General features: G+C 37.7%; 1 protein-coding gene across 1 annotated transcript in view; it reads left to right on the forward strand.

Moving 5' to 3' along the window:
• The window catches only part of mef2d (myocyte enhancer factor 2D), a 42406-nt gene extending 19828 nt beyond the window's left edge, over window positions 1-22578 (forward strand). The window contains 12 exon segments of the mRNA XM_062965499.1: window positions 1913-2263; window positions 5089-5292; window positions 6425-6562; window positions 7818-8031; window positions 8134-8190; window positions 12139-12179; window positions 12181-12261; window positions 12264-12395; window positions 13195-13215; window positions 13848-14013; window positions 17174-17336; window positions 18577-22578. Coding sequence (XP_062821569.1) covers window positions 2210-2263; window positions 5089-5292; window positions 6425-6562; window positions 7818-8031; window positions 8134-8190; window positions 12139-12179; window positions 12181-12261; window positions 12264-12395; window positions 13195-13215; window positions 13848-14013; window positions 17174-17336; window positions 18577-18889 — 1584 coding nt within the window. The 5' untranslated portion in view covers window positions 1913-2209 and the 3' untranslated portion in view covers window positions 18890-22578.
• Window positions 22579-23547: the final 969 nt, after the last annotated feature.

A 23547-nucleotide genomic window follows, 5' to 3' on the forward strand; every position in this document is an offset into this window, starting at 1 on the left:
CTCTGTTCACTGTGTGCCAGGAAACGGCATGAAAGGGTTAAGGGAGAGGCGGTGGGCGGGGTCATGCAAATGAAGGAAGCCTGGGATGTCCATTCTGGAGGAAAGACAGCATCTAGGGTGAAAAGGGCCCGCATGAAAGCCTTCCCGTGGGTGGGGGGCAGGAGGGGGTTTGTGGGGAACACGGGCAGGGTCTGGGCTGCGTGTTCGTGGTGCTCACTGTAACCTGCAAAGTCAGTCAAGGGAGTGACGTGGTGGCTCCTCAGCCCTGGGAACTGGAGCCTGTTTGTGGAGTGCCTGTGTGAGCGGACACCCGTGCCACAAACACATATACAGATTTTTCACTTTGATTATGGATATAGATATAGATAGATATATATACACACACATACACATATAATATCGGTCCTTCTGGGGGAGAAGAGCAGTATATAAAATAAATAAATTATATAATTTATTTAAATTATATAAATTATACATCTTACAGATGTATATACATATACAGTAGAGTCTCACTTATCCAACACTCGCTTATCCAACATCCTGGATTATCCAACGCATTTTTGTAGTCAATGTTTTCAATATATCGTGATATTTTGGTCCTAAATTCATAAATATGGTAATTACTACATAGCATTACTACGTATAGAACTACTTTTTCTGCCAAATTTGTTGTCTAACATGATGTTTTGGTGCTTCATTTGTAAAATCATAACCTAATTTGATGTTTAATAGGCTTTTCCTTAATGCCTCCTTATTATCCAACATATTCGCTTATCCAACATTCTGCCAGCCCGTTTATGTTGGTTAAGTGAGACTCTACTGTAATACTAAAATATATCAAATATATGTATATATGTACATATATATAATGCATACAAGTATTATATATGCGTATATTTTTATATATATATATATATATATATATGTGTGTGTGTGTGTGTGTGTATGTATATATATATATATCTATATATGTATATATATGTATAATATTTATATGTGTGTATTTATATGTATATGTGTGTATATACATAATGTGTGTGTGTATATATGTCTATGTATATATCTAATTTGCCTTCCTGCTGAACTCTGAGAGCGAGGGGATGCCAAGGAAGAGCCGTTGCTAGGCAGCGGTTGCCATGGCGACTTTTTTGTCTGCAGCATCCCTGGCTGCTCCTCCCTCCCTCCCTCCTTGACGTCTTCTCCTCTATTGCAACAAACTTGCAAGAAAAACAAAACAAAACAAAAATCACGAGAAAGAGATAGACCAATGCATCTCAAGAAATAATAATAATAATAATAATAATAATAATAATAATAATAATATGTCCTCCCTTTCTTCCTTTCCCTCTCCTGAATGGATGGGGCTGGACTAGATGGCCTTTGGGGGCCCTTTCCCCAAGCTCTGGGTCCTGCTATTGATTCAATTGACTTATTAAAACTATAAACAAAGGGTGGATGGACATCTTTCAGGAGGGCTTCGCTTGTGCCTTCCGATTGGCAGGACGAGGATGGACTGGATGGCCTTTGGGAGCCCCTTTTAAACCCCGGGAATCCTTGCCTAATGCTGTTAATATATTCTCTATATATAGATATCTATCTTCTTCTTGTAAGCTGTTATTCCTTCTGCCTGTATGGCACCTGCATGGCCTCTTTTCTGTTTTACTATTATTATTATTAATTAAATATTAATAATAGTAGCAATAATAATAATAATAATAATAATAATAATAATAATATCTCAGCCTGTACTAAAATAGAACCCATGCTTTCAAGCGGAGAGAAGTCATAGGAACATTAATAATAATAATAATAATAATAATAATAATGGAGGTTCCCCGAAGGCCATCTAGTCCACCCCCAAGTGCTGGAAACTAGAACTCCCTTAACTCTTTTTCTCTCTTCTCTTTTGCAGGTTTTGTTCCTTCTTTTCCAACTTCACCTCCTTCTTGGATTTTATTTGCTCCAAAAAAGAAAAAAGGTGGAATGCCCTGAACTGAAGGCCATGCAAAGGCTGGCTTCCCTTTGCTAATTTGGGGCCATTTCCTTGCGTTTCGGGACAAGAAGAGCCCTTGCGGACGGACAGGCGGTCCATGTGGACGACTGCACTTTGAAGGGAACCGCAGGGTTTTTTTCCATCTCCATTTTATTTTTAATATTTTTGAAAAAATAGATAAACGGTATATATTTTGTGTGAGGATTTTGGGAGAAAATGGGAAGGAAAAAGATCCAGATCCAGCGGATTACGGACGAGAGGAACCGGCAGGTCGGTTATTATTATTATTACCATTATAATTAATTATAAATATTATGTATTTATATTTATTATTATAATATATTATTTATTATTAGCATTTATTATTATTATTTATGTTCATTGATTGATATTACGGTAGTATTATTATTTATTAATATTAGTATTTATAGTATTTAATATCAATATTAATATTACTATTTATGTGTATTATTTAACATTAGTATTTATTGTAAGTGTTATTATTATTTACAAATAATAATAACTTTATAATAACTTTATTTTTATACCCCGCCCCATCTCCCCGAAGGGACTCGGGGCGGCTTACATGGGGTAAAACAATCAATAGCAGTAACACGACTATAAAACAATTATACCAGTAAAACATCAATAGCAATAAAACAATCGTTAAAATCGGCAAGAAGCATACGAAAAACATCCAATATTAAAACAGGAGACTAATTCATAAAATCCAGAACAGAATGTATTTATTATTATTTAGTTGTATGTATGTATACTGTATATGTAGTATTAGTATTTATTACTATTTTTGTATTTATTATTCTAACTGATACTATTATTTAATAATATTTAATATTATTAGTTTTTATTAATAGTATTATTTCTGGTTATTATTATTATGTATTAATAAGTAGTATGCATTATTATTAATGTCAGGAGGTTGGGCTGGATGGCTGTTGGGGGTCCCTTCCAACCTTAGGATTCTGTGGTTCTATTATTATTATTATTATTATTATTATTACTATATTTTTATATTTTTTAATACTAAGCAGAGGCTGGGTGTCTCTCTGTCAGGAGATGGGGCTGGATGACCTTTGGGGGTCCCTGCCAACTCTAGGATCCTATGGTTCTATTATTATTATGATTGTTATTATATTTTTACTGTTTTATATTATCATCATCATCATTATTATTCACCAGAGGCTGGTTGGCCATCTTCTATGGATTATATGATATATCTATATCTGTCTATTCATTACCTTTATGTCCGGATGGCCATCTGTCAGGAGGAATCGGTGTCTCCTTCTACATCAGAAAGTGGGGTCGGACTGGATGACCCTTCTTTGGGGTCTCGTTTGGGTTCTTCCATTATCATTACTAATATTATCATTATTATCATTAAGCAGAGGCTTAACTCTAGGAACGTATGGTTCTTCACCTATTATTATTTATTATTATTTTATTTTATTGTATGACACAGCAAACAAGATAGATATGCTGGATTTCGTATCACAAAATCACAAGTCAAACTCTTCCCAAGTGTCTAGGACTGAGTGATGTATTTTCGGATGATGCGTGCAGATCCCAGTAGGGTGGCCTTTTGCAGTTGACAGATCGTAATTGTGTCAAATATTATTATTATTATTATTATTATTATTATTATTATTATTATTATTATCACTCCTCCACCTCCTCCTGCATAGGCTGGGTGGCCACCTCCCTCTCTTCCTTTTCTCTTTCTCGTTCTCTCTTTCTCTTTCTCTCTCAGCTTTCCTCCCATGCGCCCAAAGCGCTTAATGGGATTGGGCCGTAATCCCTGTCCAGGCGGCCCCAGCTGTCCTTCCTTCGCTCCCATGAGGGGCAGGTCAGCGCCCGGCCTTTGAGTTGGAAGGGATCCCTTGAGGCCATCCAGTCCAACCCCCTTTCTTTCTTCCAGGCAAGGAAAGCACCATCCTAAATGGCGATGGACTCTCTTTGGAGGCCAATAATAACAGTCCTAGACACTTGGGAAGTGTTCGACTTGTGATTTTGTGATACGAAATCCAGCATATCTATTTTGTTTGCTGTGTCATAATAAAATAATAATAATAATAATAATAATAATAATAATAATAATAATAATAATAATTTGGAAACAATAGACATTGACAAAATTACAATCTGCCAACTGCAAAGGGCCACCCAACTGGGATCTGCACGCATCATCCGAAAATACATCACACAGCCCTAGACATTTGGGAAGTGTTCGACTTGTGGTTTTGTGATACGAAATCCAGCATATCTATCTTGTTTTCTGTGTCATAATAAAAAAAAAATAATAATAATAATAATAATAATAATAATAATAATACATCACACAGCCCTAGACACTTGGGAAGTGTTCGACTTGTGATTTTGTGATATGAAATCCAGCATATCTATCTTGTTTGCTGTGTCATACAATAAAATAATAATAATAATAGTTTTATTTTTCCTTGGGGCAGCTTACAGCATAATTAAAAAACTAAGGGCGGGGGTCAGCTAAGTGACCTTGGGGGGCTGCATCCAGCCCACAGGCCTTAGTTTGGGGAACCCTGATTTATTTATTATTTATTAGCAACATTTATATCCTGCCCTTCTCACTCTGAAGTGGACTCAGAGCCGCTTACAAGTTGTATTTACATACAACATATTATATTATTAACGTAGTACAATATAAGCATTATATATTATATATTATAATATATAATATAATATTTTATATATTATTATATTATTAAATTGTCCTATACGACTATATTGCAATATTATTCGTAATATTACATGTAATATAAATATACAATTATAATAATGTATTAGTATATTGTAATACATCATAACATTATTATAAATATTATATGTATATACAGTGTCATAGGTTGCTGACAGGTCTATGAAGACGGCTCCCGTCATTTGTTGCCTTTCGAACTCATCTTCTATGTGACGAGGCCGGTTCAACACTTGCAATGCGCAGCTTTTGCCTTCCCTGAAACCACTTTGCTGTGGGTCTATTTTTTCCGTAATTCTATGCAAAATAAGTCTAATAATCGTAAATTATCACGATGCTGCTGCTGCAGGTGACGTTCACCAAGCGCAAGTTTGGCCTGATGAAGAAGGCGTACGAGCTGAGCGTGCTGTGCGACTGCGAGATTGCGCTCATCATCTTCAACCACTCGAACAAGCTCTTCCAATACGCCTCCACCGACATGGACAAGGTCCTGCTCAAGTACACCGAGTACAACGAGCCCCACGAGAGCCGCACCAACGCCGACATCATCGAGGTGCCAAAATGGGTTGGACTAGATGGCCTTTGGGGGCCCTGCCTTATCCATCCTCTTGGCTGGCCCATATTTGTATCCATATCTATCTCTAGACCCCAATAATAATAATAATAATAATAATAGTTTTATTTTTGTATCCCGCCACCATCTCCCCGGGGGTACTCGGGGTGGCTCACATGGGCCCAAACGGCAACAGATTAAAATACAACCATATATATATATATATATATATATATATATATATATATATACACACATACACACACACACACACACACACACATATATATATAATACAGTAAATTATAAATATACAATATATTGTATGTACTTATAATGTTATAATATTATAGTATTATATTATAATAATACAATATAATATTAATTATATAATATATATTAAATGTAATATTACTAATAATATTACCATAAAATTATATAGTACAATATAGTAATTTAATTGCTTATATTGTGCTGTGCTAATAATATATTGTATGTACATTTGATTTGTAAGCCGCTTTATTTATTTATTTATTTACTACATTTATATCCTGCTCTTTTCACCCCAAAGGGGACTCAGAGCAGCTTACAAATCAAATGAACATACAATATATTATTAGCATAGCACAATATAAGCATTAAATACTATATTGTACTATATCATTATATAATTATATTTTACTATATTGTGCTATAATCCTATATTGTAATATTATTAGTAATATAAAATGTAATATAAATATACCATTATAATAGTGTATTATTATTATATTGTATTACATTATAATATTAATATTATATGCATATACAATATATTTTATAGCATAATATGATTATTATATATTATATTTCTGTCTATCTATAGCTATGCTTATATTCTATTATCCTATCTATCTATCTATCTATCTATCTATCTATCTATCTATCTATCTATAGCTATGCTTATATTCTTTCTTATTTATCCTATCGATCAATTGATCTATCTATAGCTATGCTTATATTCATCCTACTTACCTATCTGTCTGTCTTATGTATCCTTCCATCCATCCATCCATCGATCCTATCTATCTGCCTATTCCTTCCTTCCTTCCTGGAGGCCAACCTTGTTGTTGTTGTTGTTGTTGACATGCAGACGCTGCGCAAGAAGGGCTTCAACGGGTGCGACTCCCCGGAGCCGGACGGGGAGGACTCCATTGACCAGAGCCCGCTCCTCGAGGACAAGTACCGCAAGGCCAGCGAGGACCTCGACCTCCTCTTCAAGAGATACGGGGTCAGCCATAATGATAACAATCATAATTAGAATCATAATTAATTAGCATATCCTGCGTTGAATATCATTTCCCCCAATCCGTATTTTCAGAAGAGGAGACAATGGGGTGGAATTTTTATGCATCATATTATTATTATTATTTATTAGCCACTCTGAGTCCCTCTATTGGGAAAGAGGGAAAAAGTACATAAATAAATACATTATTATTATTATTGACACAAAGACATAGTATGACACAGCAAACGAGATATATTTGCTGGAATATAATAATAATTATTATTTGTTAGCTGCTCTGCGTCCCTTTATAGCAGGGGTCCTCAAACTTTTTAAGCAGACGGCCGCTCCACAATCCAGACTGTTGAGGGGCTGAATTATCATTACTATATGATCACTATCATCACTATATGTCTTAATATATGATTATTGTATTGTTATTATAATACATTATTATTATTATTATTATTATTATTATTATTATTATTATTATTATTATTTGTCCAAGATGAGTCCACAGCAGACACTCTGCTGGCTGTTGTATTATTAATTATTATTATTATTATTATTATTATTATTATTATTATTTGTCCAAGATGAGTCCACAGCAGACACTCTGCTGGCTGTTGTATTATTAATTATTATTATTATTATTATTATTATTTGTCCAAGATGAATCCACAGCAGACACTCTGCTGGCTGTTGTATTATTAATTATTATTATTATTATTATTATTATTATTATTATTTGTCCAAGATGAGTCCACAGCAGACACTCTGCTGGCTGTTGTATTATTAATTATTATTATTATTATTATTATTATTATTATTATTACTTGTCCAAGATGAGTCACAGCAGACACTCTGCTGGCTGTTGTATTTATTATTATTATTATTATTATTATTATTATTATTATTATTATTATTATTATTATTTGTCCAAGATGAGTCCACAGCAGACACTCTGCTGGCTGTTGTATTTATTATTATTATTATTATTATTATTATTATTATTATTATTATTATTATTTGTCCAAGATGAGTCCACAGCAGACTCTCTGCTGGCTGTTGCATTATTATTATTATTTGTCCAAAAGGGAGTGCAGGTTGACCTGTTTAAGGTGGGATGTAGTGCTTGCAAAGGAAGCCAGAGGAAGGTCAATGGGAGGAGTGGTCAAGGGCTGTAAAGCCCCGTGTCCACTCTCTGACCCCAGCTGACCTTCCCCGTGGGTTCTCTTTCTCTCCGTCATTTGCTTTGCAGTCCGCGGTGCCGGCCCCGAACTTTGCCATGCCGGTGTCTGTCCCGGTGAGCCAGTTCAGCAGCCCCTCCGGAGGGGCCCTGGTCACTCAGTCACTGGTCACTTCCTCGCTGACTGACCCACGGCTGCTTTCGCCACAACAGCCGCAGCAGCACACACAGTCCCTGCAGCGCAACACTGTCTCCCCCGGACTGCCCCAGAGGCCGGCCAGTGCAGGTACGGGGACAGCGGCCATAATGGGACGTGGGTGGGAGCACCATGGGGTGGTCAGCAAAGGTCAAGGCCCTTCACCTTTCCCCTTCTGCCCCCTTGCTGCAGGTGCCATGCTGGGAGGAGACCTCGGCAACACCAACGGCGCTTGCCCCAGCCCTGTTGGTGAGTATATATATATATAAAATTATTATGTTGTACTATAGGACTATGTTGGAATATTATTAACAATATTACATGCAATATAAATATACAATTATGATAGTGTATTATTATTATATTGTATTACATTATATTATCAATATTATATGTATATACAATATATTATAATATTAGTATAATATAACATGAGTATTATATATTATTGTGATGTTAAATTGATACAGGAGACATGGTGGAAAGATGTCTTCCTGGCCCCGCCTTATTATAATAATAATAATAATAATAATAATAATAATAATAATAATAATAATAATTTTATTTTTATACCCTGCCCCATCTCCCCGAAGGGAGTCGGGGCGGCTTACATGGGGCCTGGCCCGATAAAACAAACAAATAACAGTAACAAAGCAATAAAACAATTATTATAATTAATTATAATTATCTGGTTCAGAATGGCAGTTAGACCTTTGGGGGGGGGGGGCTCCCATCTGATGTATCTGCCATTCGTATACAGATGGAGATATAGAGAGAGATTAGGGGTGTGCAAATGTTAGTTTTTAATTCATTTTTTGGATGCAATTCATTAGATTCGTGCATACAAATTGATATCAGAAACATGCAGAAAAGGTGAGGGATTTAAGAATCAAAACACTCACCAATCAAACAGTTAAACATACATACATTTATTTATTTTATTTATTTTATTACAATATTTATATCCCGCCCTTCTCACCCAACAGGGGACTCAGGGCGGCTTACAATAAAACGCATATATAAAAAATTATACAGTACAATATAAATCAGTTAAAAAACTATAACTGATAAAAACACATTATAAAATGTACAGTGTAGATATGTGAGTTTAGATTACGCATTATAAGATAAAACACATTATAAAATATAGGTAGATGTGTTCAGTTCAAAAAAAAAAACTGGGTCTGTCGACTGAGTTCAGCGTATACATATTTTATTTATTTATTACATGCATTTATACCCCGCCCTTCTCCCCGAGGGGACTCAGAGCGGCTTACATTCTGCCACGAGGGCCAGCAACAAATATACTAGAATATATATAAATATACATATACACACACATATATATAGATATATATAATCACACACAGGCACACCATTTATATAGATAGATAGATAGATAGATAGATAGACGTATACACACATATATACACCATTTGAACTCACACACACACACACATATATGTCATTTAAGCATACATACATATACACCATTTATTTATTTATTTATTTATTTATTCGAATAGTAAAAAGCATCAGGGAGGTCCTGCAATAGATTTCTTAACCATGTCGGCTGGAGATCTGCAAGCAGGACATTTGAGCCATTAATATTTCTCCCAAAAAGATTGATGTTGTTGTTGTTGTTGTTGTTGTTATTGATCTGGCCCTGAGAGAGAGAGAGAGAGAGAGAGAGAGAGAGAGAGAGAGAGAGAGAGAGATAGGGCTATTGTTATTATTGTTCATAATAATAATAATAATAACAATAATAATAATAATGATCTGGGCCTGAGAGAGAAAGATAGGGGCCTCCTTTTCCATCTCACTCCCTCCCCGGCTGTCTCTGTCAATCAAGGTGTCCCTGTCAATCAAAGGCCTGCCTGGTAGGAGTAGCAGCTGTTCTTTAGCCTGAAGGTCAGTCTTGACGTCATTGCCATTGAGGAAGAAGAAGGCCTTCCTTCCTTCCTTCCTTCCGTCCTTCCTTCCTTCCTTCCTTCCTTCCTTCCTTCCTTCCTTCCTTCCTTCTGGGGATGACGTGCCATATTATTTAATACTCTATTATTACTATTGTATAATTATTTACTGTTATTGCTATCATACCGCTATTGTCATTGATTATAATTAATAGTGATATAACAGCAATAATAGCAAATAACAATAGTAATAGTAAATAATAAGAGTGATATAACAGTCATAATGGTCCATGATAATAGTGACATAAAGTATGTCGTAGTGATGCAAGAGTGATACTACAGAGCAATAAGTAGTAATCGCGATATAATAGTGATATAATAGCTTTATTTACTGTCCTGATTTTAGAGATTATATTGTTTGATGTTTTTACCATCCTTGTGGGTGGCATCTCTCATGCCCCCGCATGGAGCTGGAGCTGACAGAGGGAGCTCATCTGCGCTCTCTCCAGGTTGGATTTGAACTGGCAACTTTCAGGTCAGCAGTCCTGCCGGCACAAGGGTTTAGCCCGCTGTGCTACCACGGGCTCCTAGCAATAAATAGCGATTGCATCACTATTATTCCTTTGCATGATTGCCGTTATATCATCATTAGCAATAAATAGTAATACAGTAGAGTCTCACTTATCCAAGCTAAACGGGCCGGCAGAAGCTTGGATAAGCGAATATCTTGGATAATAAGGAGGGATTAAGGAAAGGCCTATTAAACATCAAATTAGGTTATGATTGTACAAATTAAGAACCAAAACATCATGTTTTACAACAAATTTGACAAAAAGCAGTTCAATACGCAGTAATGTTATGTTGTAATTACTGTATTTACGAATTTAGCACCAAAATATCATGATATATTGAAAACATTGACTACAAAAATGGCTTGGATACTGTAACAGTATAATGGTAATCTGGACAAGGAATAATAGTGATATAATAGTAACAATAGTAAATAACAATGGCAATATAATATTTGACATATATTGATGGCCAGTGATATATATATATATATATATATAGTAGAGTCTCACTTATCCAACACTTGCTTATCCAACGTTCTGGATTATCCAACGCGTTTTTGTAGTCAATGTTTTCAATATATCGTGATATTTTGGTGCTAAATTCATAAATACAGTAATTACTACATAGCATTACTGCATATTTAACTACTTTTTCTGCCAAATTTGTTGTCTAACATGATGCTTTGGTGCTTAGTTTGTAAAATCATAACCTAATTTGATGTTTAATAGGCTTTTCCTTAATGCCTCCTTATTATCCAACATATTCGCTTATCCAACATTCTGCTGGCCCGTTTATGTTGGATAAGTGAAACTCTACTGTATATATAAAAATGTAATGTGCGTAATTAGGACCGAGTTAACAAACAAAACCACTGGGCAAAATCACACCAAATTTGGTGACAATACTCATCACTTTCCAAGGAATGACTATTAAAAAAAATACCAGAAAGAAAACTGAGACAAGGCCCGAAAAATCCTGAAAAATAAAAAATACACTCTGCGCATGCGCAAGAAATCTTCCCTTCATACCTAAGGGACTCCATTGTTATCCAACTGGAATACGATTGAATACCCTTGCAGCTTCAGAGCCTGGCTGCTTCCTACCTAGGGGAATCCTCTCCACCTTGAATGCTACAAAGAAAACCCCACTTAGGACTATACCACAGCAATGCGTGGCTGGGCACAGCTACCGTGTTTCCCCGAATATAAGACAGTGTCTTATATTAATTTTTGCTCCCAAAGATGTTCTAGGTCTTATTTTCAGGGGATGTCTTATTTTTCCATGAGGAAGAATTCACATTTATTGTTGAACAAAAAAATGAACATTTATTCTATACTGTACAGTAGTTGTCATCACAAACCAACATAACCAAACCAGACAAACTATGACTTCTGTCAAGAATGTCTTGTTACTACTGTCTAAATATAAATGATATAACATTTTAATATATTATTACCATTATTTCCATGTACAACTGGTATGTACATTTACCGATCCTGCAAGTTCTGGTGTTTGTTTGGCGGGCGCCGGGCATGCTTCCAAACAAAAACTTTGCTGGGTCTTACTTTCGGGGGAGGCCTTATATTTAGCAATTCAGCAAAACCTCTGCTAGGTCTTATTTTTTGGGGATGTCTTATTTTCGGGGAAACAGGGTAGTAGAGTTACAATAGTGATGTTATGGCACTCACGCCTTTCCTGCTCTTCCTCTTTGCAGGGAACGGCTACCTGAGCGCCAGGGCCTCCCCGGGGCTCCTCCCCCCCTGTCTCCAACGGCAGCAACCATCACCACGGCAACGTCCTGGGGGCAAAGGTCATCCCGGCCAAGTCCCCGCCCCCTCTCCCTCCTCCGCAGGCCCCGCCCTCCCCCCAGATGGGCGGGGCCGGGGCGGGAGGAAGGCCGAGGAGCACCTCCGCATCGTCATCACCTCGCAGGCCGGCAACGGAGGCGGGAAGGGCCTCGTCCAGCACCTGGTGAGTTCGGTGGGAAGGGGGCGGGGCCAGGGCCAGGGCCAGCCAATGGGAAGCTAGGGACGGAGGGAGTGAGAAGGGGGTGGAGCCAGGGCCAGCCCGTGAGAAGGCAGCGGGCTCTTTTCAGTGGGAAGGGGCGGAGCCAGAGCCGGCCAATGGAGGCAGTGGGGGTGGAGCTTGGAAGCCTTGGCCATGCCCCTTAGGGGCGAGTGAAGCCCAGCCAATGAGAAGACAGGGGTCTCTGGAAAGAACCTGACAGTTCCAGACAGGGATAGTGATTGTTACTCAAAACGCAGATGTCTATAATCTACAGTGAAACGTAAAAAGGAAAGTATGGTATGTAATGTGTGAGTACTACGTTAGTAATGTAATATTATCTTCTATATAAACAACTTTTAGTGGCACTTGTTGTACAAGGGATAGTGATTGGCCCTCCCACGTGGAGGCGGAGCCAGGGCCTGCCAATGGAAAACTGATGTGAGAAGGGGGTGGAGCCTGGGTGCTATTTGCCCCTCCCACAGGGGCGGAGCCAGGCCCAGCCAATGAGGAGGCTCACATCCTGGGGAAAAATGGCCTATCCAGAGTTGAGCTGAAGCCCCATTGGCTCTTTTGTTATGCAGACGAGGATCCGCTTTGGTTTTCAGTCTGAACTTGATCATGAGTGGCCCTTGGAGACATATATTATATTACATTATATTAATTATATATATATATATATATATATATATATATATATATATATATATATATATATAAAAATAAAGATAACCCTTGCACTTGCTTCTTCCTCTTTTGCTCCCAGACAGAGGACCACTTGGACCTGGTGAGTGCACACTTCCCGGAGTGCGACTGTGTGTGTTTGCTCTTTGCATGCAAATGCAACTCCATTAAGAATATTTTGCAACACTTGGGCCCATCATCCCCACTGCAGTGGACCCTGCAGTGTGATTCTCTTTGTATCTTCCAATGCAATGGGATGCAGGGACTTGTACTTGACAAAGGGTTCATCCACTATGGGACCGGTTTGCAGGGGCCTTTCCAGGGGCCACTTCACCCCATTCAGTGCATGCACCCCCCTATATAACCCTAACCCTACATCTATATCGATTATGTGTAATTATGTATAATGTATAATCTATACACATAATAATAGTGAAAATCTGTTTGCGTGAATGTGGCTCCTGTCTCTCAATTGGTGTGAAATTTACATGGCCCCGTCCACTGCCTCTCCCTTAACCCTTTCCTATTCTTTTCAATGGCACACTGCAACTGAACCTACTAGAGAGAGAAGTTTGAGGAGAATTTGCCATGATTTATAGGAGCCATAGGGACTGGGATGTGTAGTTCACCTATAATGTAAGAAGCTTGGATAAGTGGGACTCTACTGTATTATGATTCTGATTCCTTATTCTCTTCTTCTCTCTCTTTCTCTCTGTCTCGTTCTGTCTCTCGCAGCAGAACCACCAGCCTCAGCAGCAGCCTCAGCCTCGCCTGGGCCCCTCCCTCTCGCAGGGGCCACCTCACCCCATGGCCACTCACCCTCCGGTGGTGTCGGTGGCCCCTCCCTCCCTCCTGACCCAGGGCTTGCCCTTCTCCGCCATGGCGTCCGCCTACAGCTCAGGTGAGCCTGCAATGACCCTTGATCCTTCCCTTGACCCCCCCCCCCCCCATGTCAGGTCAAAACTTCATCTCGGTCATCCATTATAGGTGATCCCTTCACCATTGCCAAAGGTTTGCTTTCAGTCTCAGAACAGCAACTCACAATGGTATCACAGTATTCCCAGGGGTGTCATAGGTTCAGAGAGGTTACCATATTATTGTTATTATAATAATACTAATTCTACTACTACTAATAATAATAATTACTGCTATGGTATCTCACCATTCCCAGGAGTGTCATAGGTTCAGAGAGCTTACCATATTATTATTATACTACTACTACTACTACTAATAACAATAATAATAATTACTACTATGGTATCTCACCATTCCCAGGGGTGTCATAAGTTCAGAGAGGCTACCATATTATTGTTGTTGTTGTTGTTATTATTATTATTACTATTACTACTACTATGGTATCTCACCATTCCCAGGGGTGTCATAGGTTCAGAGAGGCTACCATATTATTATTGTTGTTGTTGTTATTATTGTTATTATTATTATTATTACTACTACTGCTACTATGGTATCTCACCATTCCCATAGGTTCAGAGAGGCTACCATATTATTATTGTTGTTATTATTATTATTGTTATTATTATTATTATTACTACTACTGCTACTATGGTATCTCACCATTCCCATAGGTTCAGAGAGGCTACTTTATTATTATTATTATTATTATTATTATTATTATTATTATTACTACTACTACTATGGAATCTCACCATTCCCAGGGGTGTCATAGGTTCAGAGAGCCTACCATGTTGTTGTTGTTGTTGTTGTTGTTGTTACAGTAGAGTCTCACTTATCCAAGCTAAACGGGCCGGCAGAAGCTTGGATAAGCGAATATCTTGGATAATAAGCAGATAAAAAAGATAATAAGCTTTTTTTTTTTACCTGAAAAATTTAAGAGGGGGAGGGCTTGAACCCCTCAACCGCCACCTTGGCCACGGTCTTCCTGGCCTCCTTTCTTCCAAATCTGAACCCGGCCGTTGAGGTGGTTTCGAGTCCTACCGCTCCCCTTCCTGACGGGTTCTGACAGCGGAGTGTATTCCGGGGCCGCCCGAAACCACCGCCATCGCCCCGGAGAAGAATGGGACCGGACCCCGTTTTCCCCTTCGGCCCCGAGGAAGGCGGCAGGACGATCCGGTCGAGCCGCCTTTCGGGGGATATTAATACATTTCCCTCCTTGAAATGTTTGTTGTCTCGGGGCGTTGTCGGAAGGGCCCCCCCCTCCTTTTCTGGCTTTTCAGGGCGTTTTGGGGAAACAAAGGGAGGAAAAGCCCTTTTAATTTCAGGGTTGGCGGCAGAAACCAAGACCCCGAACCCTTTTGTGGCGAAACATCCATCATTATGTAGAAAAACCGGGCGCTTTGTCCCCATCAGGCCTCATCCCTTCTGAGGGAGGATCTGTTCTGGGTTCGAGTTTCAAGGCTTTGAAGGAACATTGATGCAACAACGCCTTTGCAATCCCTGCTGACCATTATTATTATTATTGTGTCATAGTAATATTATATTATATTGTTATATTATCTATAATGGTATTATTTTATATACTAGCTTGGGTCCCCAGTTTTGCCCAGGTTATTTGAAAAAGTCAGTGTTTTAATTGTACAAAATGCATAAGGTTGGCAGGACTCTTAGACATGTTCTCACCGCTTGCTATAACCTGCAATGTCGTTATTATTATTATTATTATTATTATTATTATTATTATTATTATTATTATTATGGTATCTCACCATTCCCAGGGGTTTCATACGTTCAGAGAGGCTACCATGTTGTTGTTGTTGTTGTTATTATTCTGGCGTCTAATATTATGCATTTAGTGAGAGACTACTATATTATTATTGTTATTATTATTATTATTATTATTAATCTGGCATCTACCAATCTCTATGGGGGCCATGGCTTCCCTAAGAGTCTATATTATTATTATTGTTATTATTATTATTATTATTATTATTATTATTATTATTATTATTATTATTATTCTAACATCTCTCAATTCTCAAGAGTGTCATAGGTTCACTGAGAGACTGCCATATTATTATTTATTATTATTATAGCATCTAATATTATTATAGGGATTAATAAAGGTTGCTATGCACTCAGTGAGAGAATACTGTATTATCATTATCATCATCATTATTATTAATCTGGCATCTGCAGAACCCTATGGGGGCCTAAGAGTATATATTATATTTTTTATTATTATTATTAAGCATCTACCAACCCCTATCTACTTATGAGTCTCTATTATTATTATTATTATTATTATTATTATTATTATTATTATTATTATTTTATGACACAGCAAACAAGGTAGATATGCTGGATTTCGTATCACAATAAAATAATTATAATTAAAATAATATAATAATAATAATAATAATAATAATAATTATTATTATTATTATTAAGGCCATGTGTTACTTAAGAATCTATTGTATTATTATTAATATTATTATTAAGCATCTACCAACCCCTATTTACTTATGAGTGTCTATTATTATTATTATTATTATTATTATTATTATTATGGCCATGTGTTACTTAAGAATCTATTGTATTATTGTTGTTGTTATTATTTGATACACAGCAAAATTATTATCGGAGCCCCCGGTGGCGCAGTGGGTTAAAGCCTTGTGACCTGAAGGTTGGGTTGTTGACCTGAAGGCTGCCAGGTTTGAATCCAACCCAGGGAGAGCGTGGATGAGCTCCCTCTCTCAGCTCCAGCTCCATGCGGAGGCATGAGAGAAGCCTCCCACAGGGATGGTAAAAACATCAAAACATCTGGGCAACGTCCTTGCAGACGGCCAATTCTCTCACACTAGAAGCGGCTTGCAGTTTCTCAAGTTGCTCCTGACACACACACAAAAATCGTTATTATTATTATAATTATCATTATTATCATCTTCATCTTCCTCCAAGACCTAAAAACCTTCCCATTCTTAAGTTAGTAAAGGGCGCCCTCCAGTGGCCGAATGAAGCCATGCACCTCTACATTCATTCATTCATGTAAACAAAGGGCTCCCCCTGGTGGCCAAAGCTGCCCATGCACCAGAGCATTCATTCATTCTTCCATTCTTACATCAACCTCTCTCTCCTTGTTGTAGACTACCAGCTGACCAGTGCGGACCTCTCCTCCTTGCCGGCCTTTGGCTCTCCGGCTGGCCTCTCTTTGGGAAGCATCTCTGCCTGGCAACAACAACAACAGCAGCAGCAACAACAACAGCAGCAGCAGCAGCATCTGGTCCCTGTATCCCTAAGCAGCTTGATGTAAGTGTAATGTAAATAATGATATTTCTTTTGCCTCTGTATGACATTAATAGTAATAATAGTAATAGTAATAATTCTTTTGCTGCTGCATGACACTAAAAATAATAATAGTAGTAATAATGGTAGTAGTAGTAATAATTCTTTTGCTGCTCCATGACACTAATAATAATACTATTACTACTACTACTAATAATAATAATGGTAATAATTATTCCCTAGACACTTGGGATGTGTTCGACATCTGATCCAATACAACAGCCATCATAATGATCTTGTTTGCTGTGTACTCATCTTGTTGTGTATCAAGTAGTAATAGTAATAATAATAATAAGTATTTTGCCACTGCATGACAATAATAATAATAACAATAGTACTGTATATACGCGAGTATAAGCCTAGTTTTTCAGCCCTCTTTTTAAGATTGACAAAGCCCCCCTCGGCTTATACTCGGGTGAGGGTCCTGGTTGGCTTGTATTTGGGTCAACTTATACTTGAGAATATATGGTACATTTATTATTTTTCTCTATTATTATCTATAATTATCTATTATTGTTGCTACTATTACATTTATTTTTACTCTATTATTATTATTATTACATTTATTTCACTCTGATATTATTATTATTGCAATTATTATTGCAATTATTATTCTATTCTATTTATTATTACATGTATTATTTTCCTATATTTATTATTATTATTATTACATATATTATTTTACTGTATTATTATTAAAAGGATACATAAGCACATTGACATTGAAGAAGATGAGAATAATGATTTAATCAGAGTCGGAGAGTCTTATCTTAAATTTCAGCTTGATGTAAATATTCAAAAACATTTAACCTACTGATGCCTCAATTAATGTAATTTTATTGGTATCTATTTTTATTTCTGAAATTTACTACCCTCGGCTTATACTGGAGTCAATGTTTTCCCAGTTTTTTTGTGGTAAAATCAGGTGCCTCGGCTTATATTCAGGTCGGCTTATCCTTGAGTATATACGGTAATAATAATTCTTTTGCTGTTGGAGGACATTAATAATAGTAATAATAATAATAATAATGCTTTTCTGTTGGAGGACATTAATGATAGTAATAATAATAATAATAATTCTTTTCTGTTGGAGGACATTAATGATAGTAATAATAATAATAATAATTCATTTGCTGTTGAAGGACATTAGTAATAATAATAAATACTTTGCATGATGCTAGCTGTGTTTCCTCTTCCTCTGCAGACAGGGGGTGCACCTGGCCACTTCCTCTTCCTCGACTTCCTCTTCCTTGACGGTCAACACGAACCCCGGGAGCCTCAGCGGGATCAGCATCAAGTCGGAGCCGGTCTCCCCCAATCGGGACCGAAGCGGGAGCGGCCCCATAGCCCCGCCCCCTTTCGCCCTGGGCCCCGCCCCCTCCGGCCGCTCCCCTGCCAGCGAGGAGCGGGATGACCCCGCCACGACCCCCTTTGGCCTCCTAAGGCCCGCCCCCTCCGATGCCGGGGAGGACAACCCTGCGGTCAAGCGGCTGCGGCTGGACACTTGGGTCACATAGGGCGGCCAAGGGGTCGAGGGTCAGCATGGGGAGGGGAAGGGTGGGGTGGGGGCGGGGCATTATTATTATTATTATTATTATTGTTACTATTATTATAATGAAACTGCCTGAGGCTGAAACCATAGCTTTAGGCCGGAGAGAAGAAAAACGGGAATAGCAGGAGCCTGGATATGGGATTTATAGTTTGCAGGGAGGCAGGTGGCAATAGGAGGAGGAGGAAGAAGAGAGTGCCTTGAGGGTTCGGTTGTGTTTTGTGGAGACGTTTAGGGCCGCAAAGGACTTGTCAATGGGAAACTGCGGGAGACATAGGTTTCCAGCCTCGGGAGACGTAGTTCAGGGAAGGCAAAGGCATCGAAAGGAGTCAGAAGGCAGTCGCTTTTAGGGAAATCTCCTTCCCTTCCTTTGTCTTTCATTTCTTTCCTTCCCCCCCCCCCATTCCTTCCCTTTTTCTTCCTTTCCTTCCTTCCTTTCTTTCTTTTCTTCCCTTTTCTTTCTATTCCTTCTCTTTTCTTTTTTTCTATTTCTGCCCTTCCTTCCTTTTCCTTTCTTTCCATTACTTTTCTTTCTTTCTCTTTCTTCTCTCTCCATTCTCTTTCCATTCCTTCTTTTCCACTTTTCTTTCTATTCTTTCCCTCTTTCTTTCTTTCCTTCCTTCCTTCCTTCCTTCCTTCCTTCTTCCTTTTATTTCCTTTTCTTTTTCTCTCGCTTCTCTTTTCCTTCTTTCTTCCCTCCTCTTCATTTCCCATTTCTCTCTCTCTCTCTCTCTTTCTTTCTTTCTTTCTTTCTTTCTTTCTTTCTTTCTTTCTTTCTTTCTTTTCTTTCTCCCTTCTGTTCCATTCCCTTCCCCTCTTTCTTCCTTTTTCTTTTCTTTCTATGCCTTTCTCTTTCTTTCTTTTCCTTCCCTTTTTCCTTCCTTCTTTCCTTCTGCCTTTTTCCTTCCTTTTATTTCCTTTTCCTTTTCTCTCGCTTCCCTTTTCCTTCTTTCTTCCCTTCATTTTCTTTCTTTCTTTGTCCTCTTCCTTCCGTTCCTTTCCCTTCCTCTCTTTCATTTCCTCTTTCTTCCTTTTTCTTTTCTTTCTATGCCTTTCCTTTCCTTTCTGTTCCTTTCCTTTCCTTCCTTCCTTCCTTTCTTTCTTTTCTTCCCTTTTCTTTCTATTCCTTCTCTTTTTTTTCTATTTCTGCCCTTCCTTCCTTTTCCTTCCTTTCCTTTCCATTGCTTTTCTTTCTTTCTCTTTCTTCTCTCTCCATTCTCTTTCCATTCCTTCTTTTCCACTTTTCTTTCTTTCTTTCTCTATCCTCTTTTCTATCTATTCTTTCCCTCTTTCTTTTTTTCTTTCTTTCTTTCTTTCTCTCCTTCCTTCCTTCCTTTCTTTATTTGCTCCACTGTCATTGGGGGGATTCAAGGCCAACAGGGTTTCCTTCCTTCCTTTCTCCTTCCTTCCTTCCTTCCTTCCTTCCTTCCTTCCTTCCTTCCTTCCTTCTTCCTTCCTTTTGCAAACCGCTTTTCGTCATTTGCAAAACAAGGATCCATTGGAGAAGCAAAGCCAGGTCTGGCGACTTCTGCTGATTTTGCCCAGGAAGGAGGCAGGCGCTGTTGCTGTTGTTGTTGTTGTTGTTGTTGTTGTTGTTTGCTCAGGAATCTTGCCAGGAAGGGCTGTTTGGGGCTCCGAGGGCCGGGACGGGCGGGGCAGGATGGGGCGTCCAGGTGCATTTTGAAAAACAAAAAACAAAAATGCTTTCCAAGGTTAGTTAGCATCTTCATTCTTGACCGGGATTGGCAGGGTTTGCAGCGTTTGTAATTTTCACAAATTTGCAGGGTTTGTAAAATTACAGAATTTGCAGATTTTCAAATTTTTCAGGGCTTGCAAAATTGCTGAATTTGTAAGACTGTCAAGTATTCGGAATTTTGCAGATTTTTAGAATTGGGGGCTTGCGGAATTGCCAAGTTTGCAGAATTTTTGGAATTTGCAGTTTGCAGAATTTGAAAAATGGTAGGTTTGCCGAATTTTCCGATGTTCAAAATTTTGCAGATGCGCAGGGTTTGCAGAACTTGAAGATGGGCTGCGTTTGCAGAATTGTAGACTTTGCAGAATGGCAGTTGGCAGAATATTCAGATGTTCAAAATTTTGCAGATTTGCAGGGTTTGCAGAACTTGCAGATGGGCTGAATTTGCAGAATTGTAGACTTTGCAGAATGGCAGTTGGCAGAATATTCAGATTTTCAAAATTTTGCAGATTTGCAGGGTTTGCAAAACTTGCGGATGGGCTCAATTTGCAGAATTGTAGACTTTGCAGAATGGCAGTTGGCAGAATATTCAGATGTTCAAAATTTTGCAGATTTGCAGGGTTTGCAGAACTTGCAGATGGGCTGAATTTGCAGAATTGTAGCCTTTGCAGAATGGCAGTTGGCAGAATATTCAGATTTTCAAAATGTGCAACTTTTGCGGAATTTGCAATTTTCAGAATTTGGAATTTGCAGGGTTTGCAGTAATTGCAGAACGTGGCCCTGGACGTTGTTCCTATCTTTTGACCTGTCCAGTTTTCTGGCCTAGCAAAGGCACAAGGAGAGGCGGGTAATACATTGATTATTGTTGACCATTGACATTGAGAGAGAAAGAGAGAGAAGATGCATAAAAAGTGGAGGAAGGAGGGGTCATTGGTTGGTCAGTTGGTCAGTCGGTCAGTCGACCTTGCAAGGTTCTGCAGGGAGGCAATGGGACTTGAGAGAAGTGACCGCTGCCCTTTGGGTTTTATGCAAAGAGATTTCCCATCCAAATTTATTATTGTTGTTGTTGTTGTTGTTATCATTGTTATTAATTATTCAGCCCATTTGCAGCAGAATGATTCATTTTTCCAAAGAACGACAATCGTAACGAAAATGCCCTTTGTATTTCTACGAATCTCTATATATATATTTCTCCCTTTTTAATTTTATTTCTCGTGTTGATAGTTACCTTTTGTGTATATATATTATTATTAATATATTATTATTATTAATATTTTTTAATTTGGCGGAGAGAGAAAACACGAAGGAAAAAAAAATTGACCTTTGTATAGGGTTTTAGTTTTAAAGCAAAAAAAAGTTATCTATCTATCTATAAATATAAATATATATATAATATATAAATATATTATATATATTTTCCATTTTTTAAGAGGAGGAGGAAGTGGGGGTGTTGTAAACGGGACGCGGGGGTTGCACGGTTTTGAAAAATTGTAAAAAAAAATAATGCTGCAGTTTTTAGAGATTTTTTTTTGTTTATTCCAGGGGAGGGTGGGAAAACAACAACTTATTTATTCTCGAAAATAAATAATAATAAAAAAATGCATGACGACAACAACAAAGAAAAACAGCAACACAACGATATTTATAAGAAAATAAAAGACTTTATTCCTAACTTTATTCCTAGCCTGAGGATGTTAGGAATGCTGGGATTTGTAGTCCAAAACCCCCGAAGGGAGGGCCCAAGTTTGACCATGTCTGTTATAAACAGAAAAAAATAATAATGGCTAATTAATATATTGTGGTTTTTTTTATATTTTGGGCTGGTTCACTTTCCCCCCCAATGTTTTCCTTATTGTTTTGTTTGTTTGAGAATGAAACCCAATAAGTGTATATTTTCATATTAAGAAGTATGCACTGATGAGATGTTTAAAGACAAATGATATATATATATATATATATACATATTACTTTCTAAAAGTGTGGTTCCTTATAAAACAGCGTCGGCTTCTGATATTTTTTGTTATAATAATAATAATAATAATAATGTGTTGTTGAAGAAAGGCTTTCACGGACGGACATCGCTGGGTGGCTGTGAGTTTTCCAGGCTGTCTGGAAATAATAATAATAATTATTATAATTATATAATAAATATATAATAATGTAAAATAATATAATAATAAATATATAATTGTACTAAAATATAAGAAGAAAAAAGCAAAGATATAATAATAGAATTATATATATAATATAATAAAATGTGGGGAAAAATAATAATGTGGGAAAATATAATATAATATATAATATAATAATAATAACAATGATCAAGATAACCAGTGACTCATCACCACATTATTATTATTATTATTATTATTATTATTATTATTATTATTATTATTATTATTATTATTAAGAATAATATATGTATATATAGTATTATTCCAAAATAGTGCAGTGGTCTTAATAATATATTCTATTGCATTATACTATATTTTATGTATTATTATTAATAATACTACTAAGGGTGCGATGGGGCCTTTCGGCCACCAGATGGAGCTCAATATTATTATTATTATATTATCCTCAAAAGGTGCCATGCGACCTTTGGACCACCAGGTGGAGCTTAACTTGTTGTTGTTTATTTATTCAGTCGCTTCCGCCTCTTGTTGACGTTGTGGACCATCCCAGGCCAGAGCTACCGGCAGCTCCTTCAGGGTCAAGCAAGTCCCTTCAAGCCAAGTTTGGTCCCAATCCATTGTCGGTGAGGGTCACAGTAACAGTGAAGGTACTACAAGTCCCATCATCCATGGCAGCTGTGGTCCCGATCCATTGTTGGTTGGGTGGAGAGTGCTCTCTGGATGTAGGCCAAACACAACTCTTGTCAATCATGGTGTGAATTCTCCCCAAACCCCTTGTTCCACTGTGCACCATAGGAA

The sequence above is a fragment of the Anolis carolinensis genome, unplaced genomic scaffold (genome assembly GCF_035594765.1).
Source record: "Anolis carolinensis isolate JA03-04 unplaced genomic scaffold, rAnoCar3.1.pri scaffold_14, whole genome shotgun sequence".
NCBI lineage: Eukaryota > Metazoa > Chordata > Lepidosauria > Squamata > Dactyloidae > Anolis > Anolis carolinensis.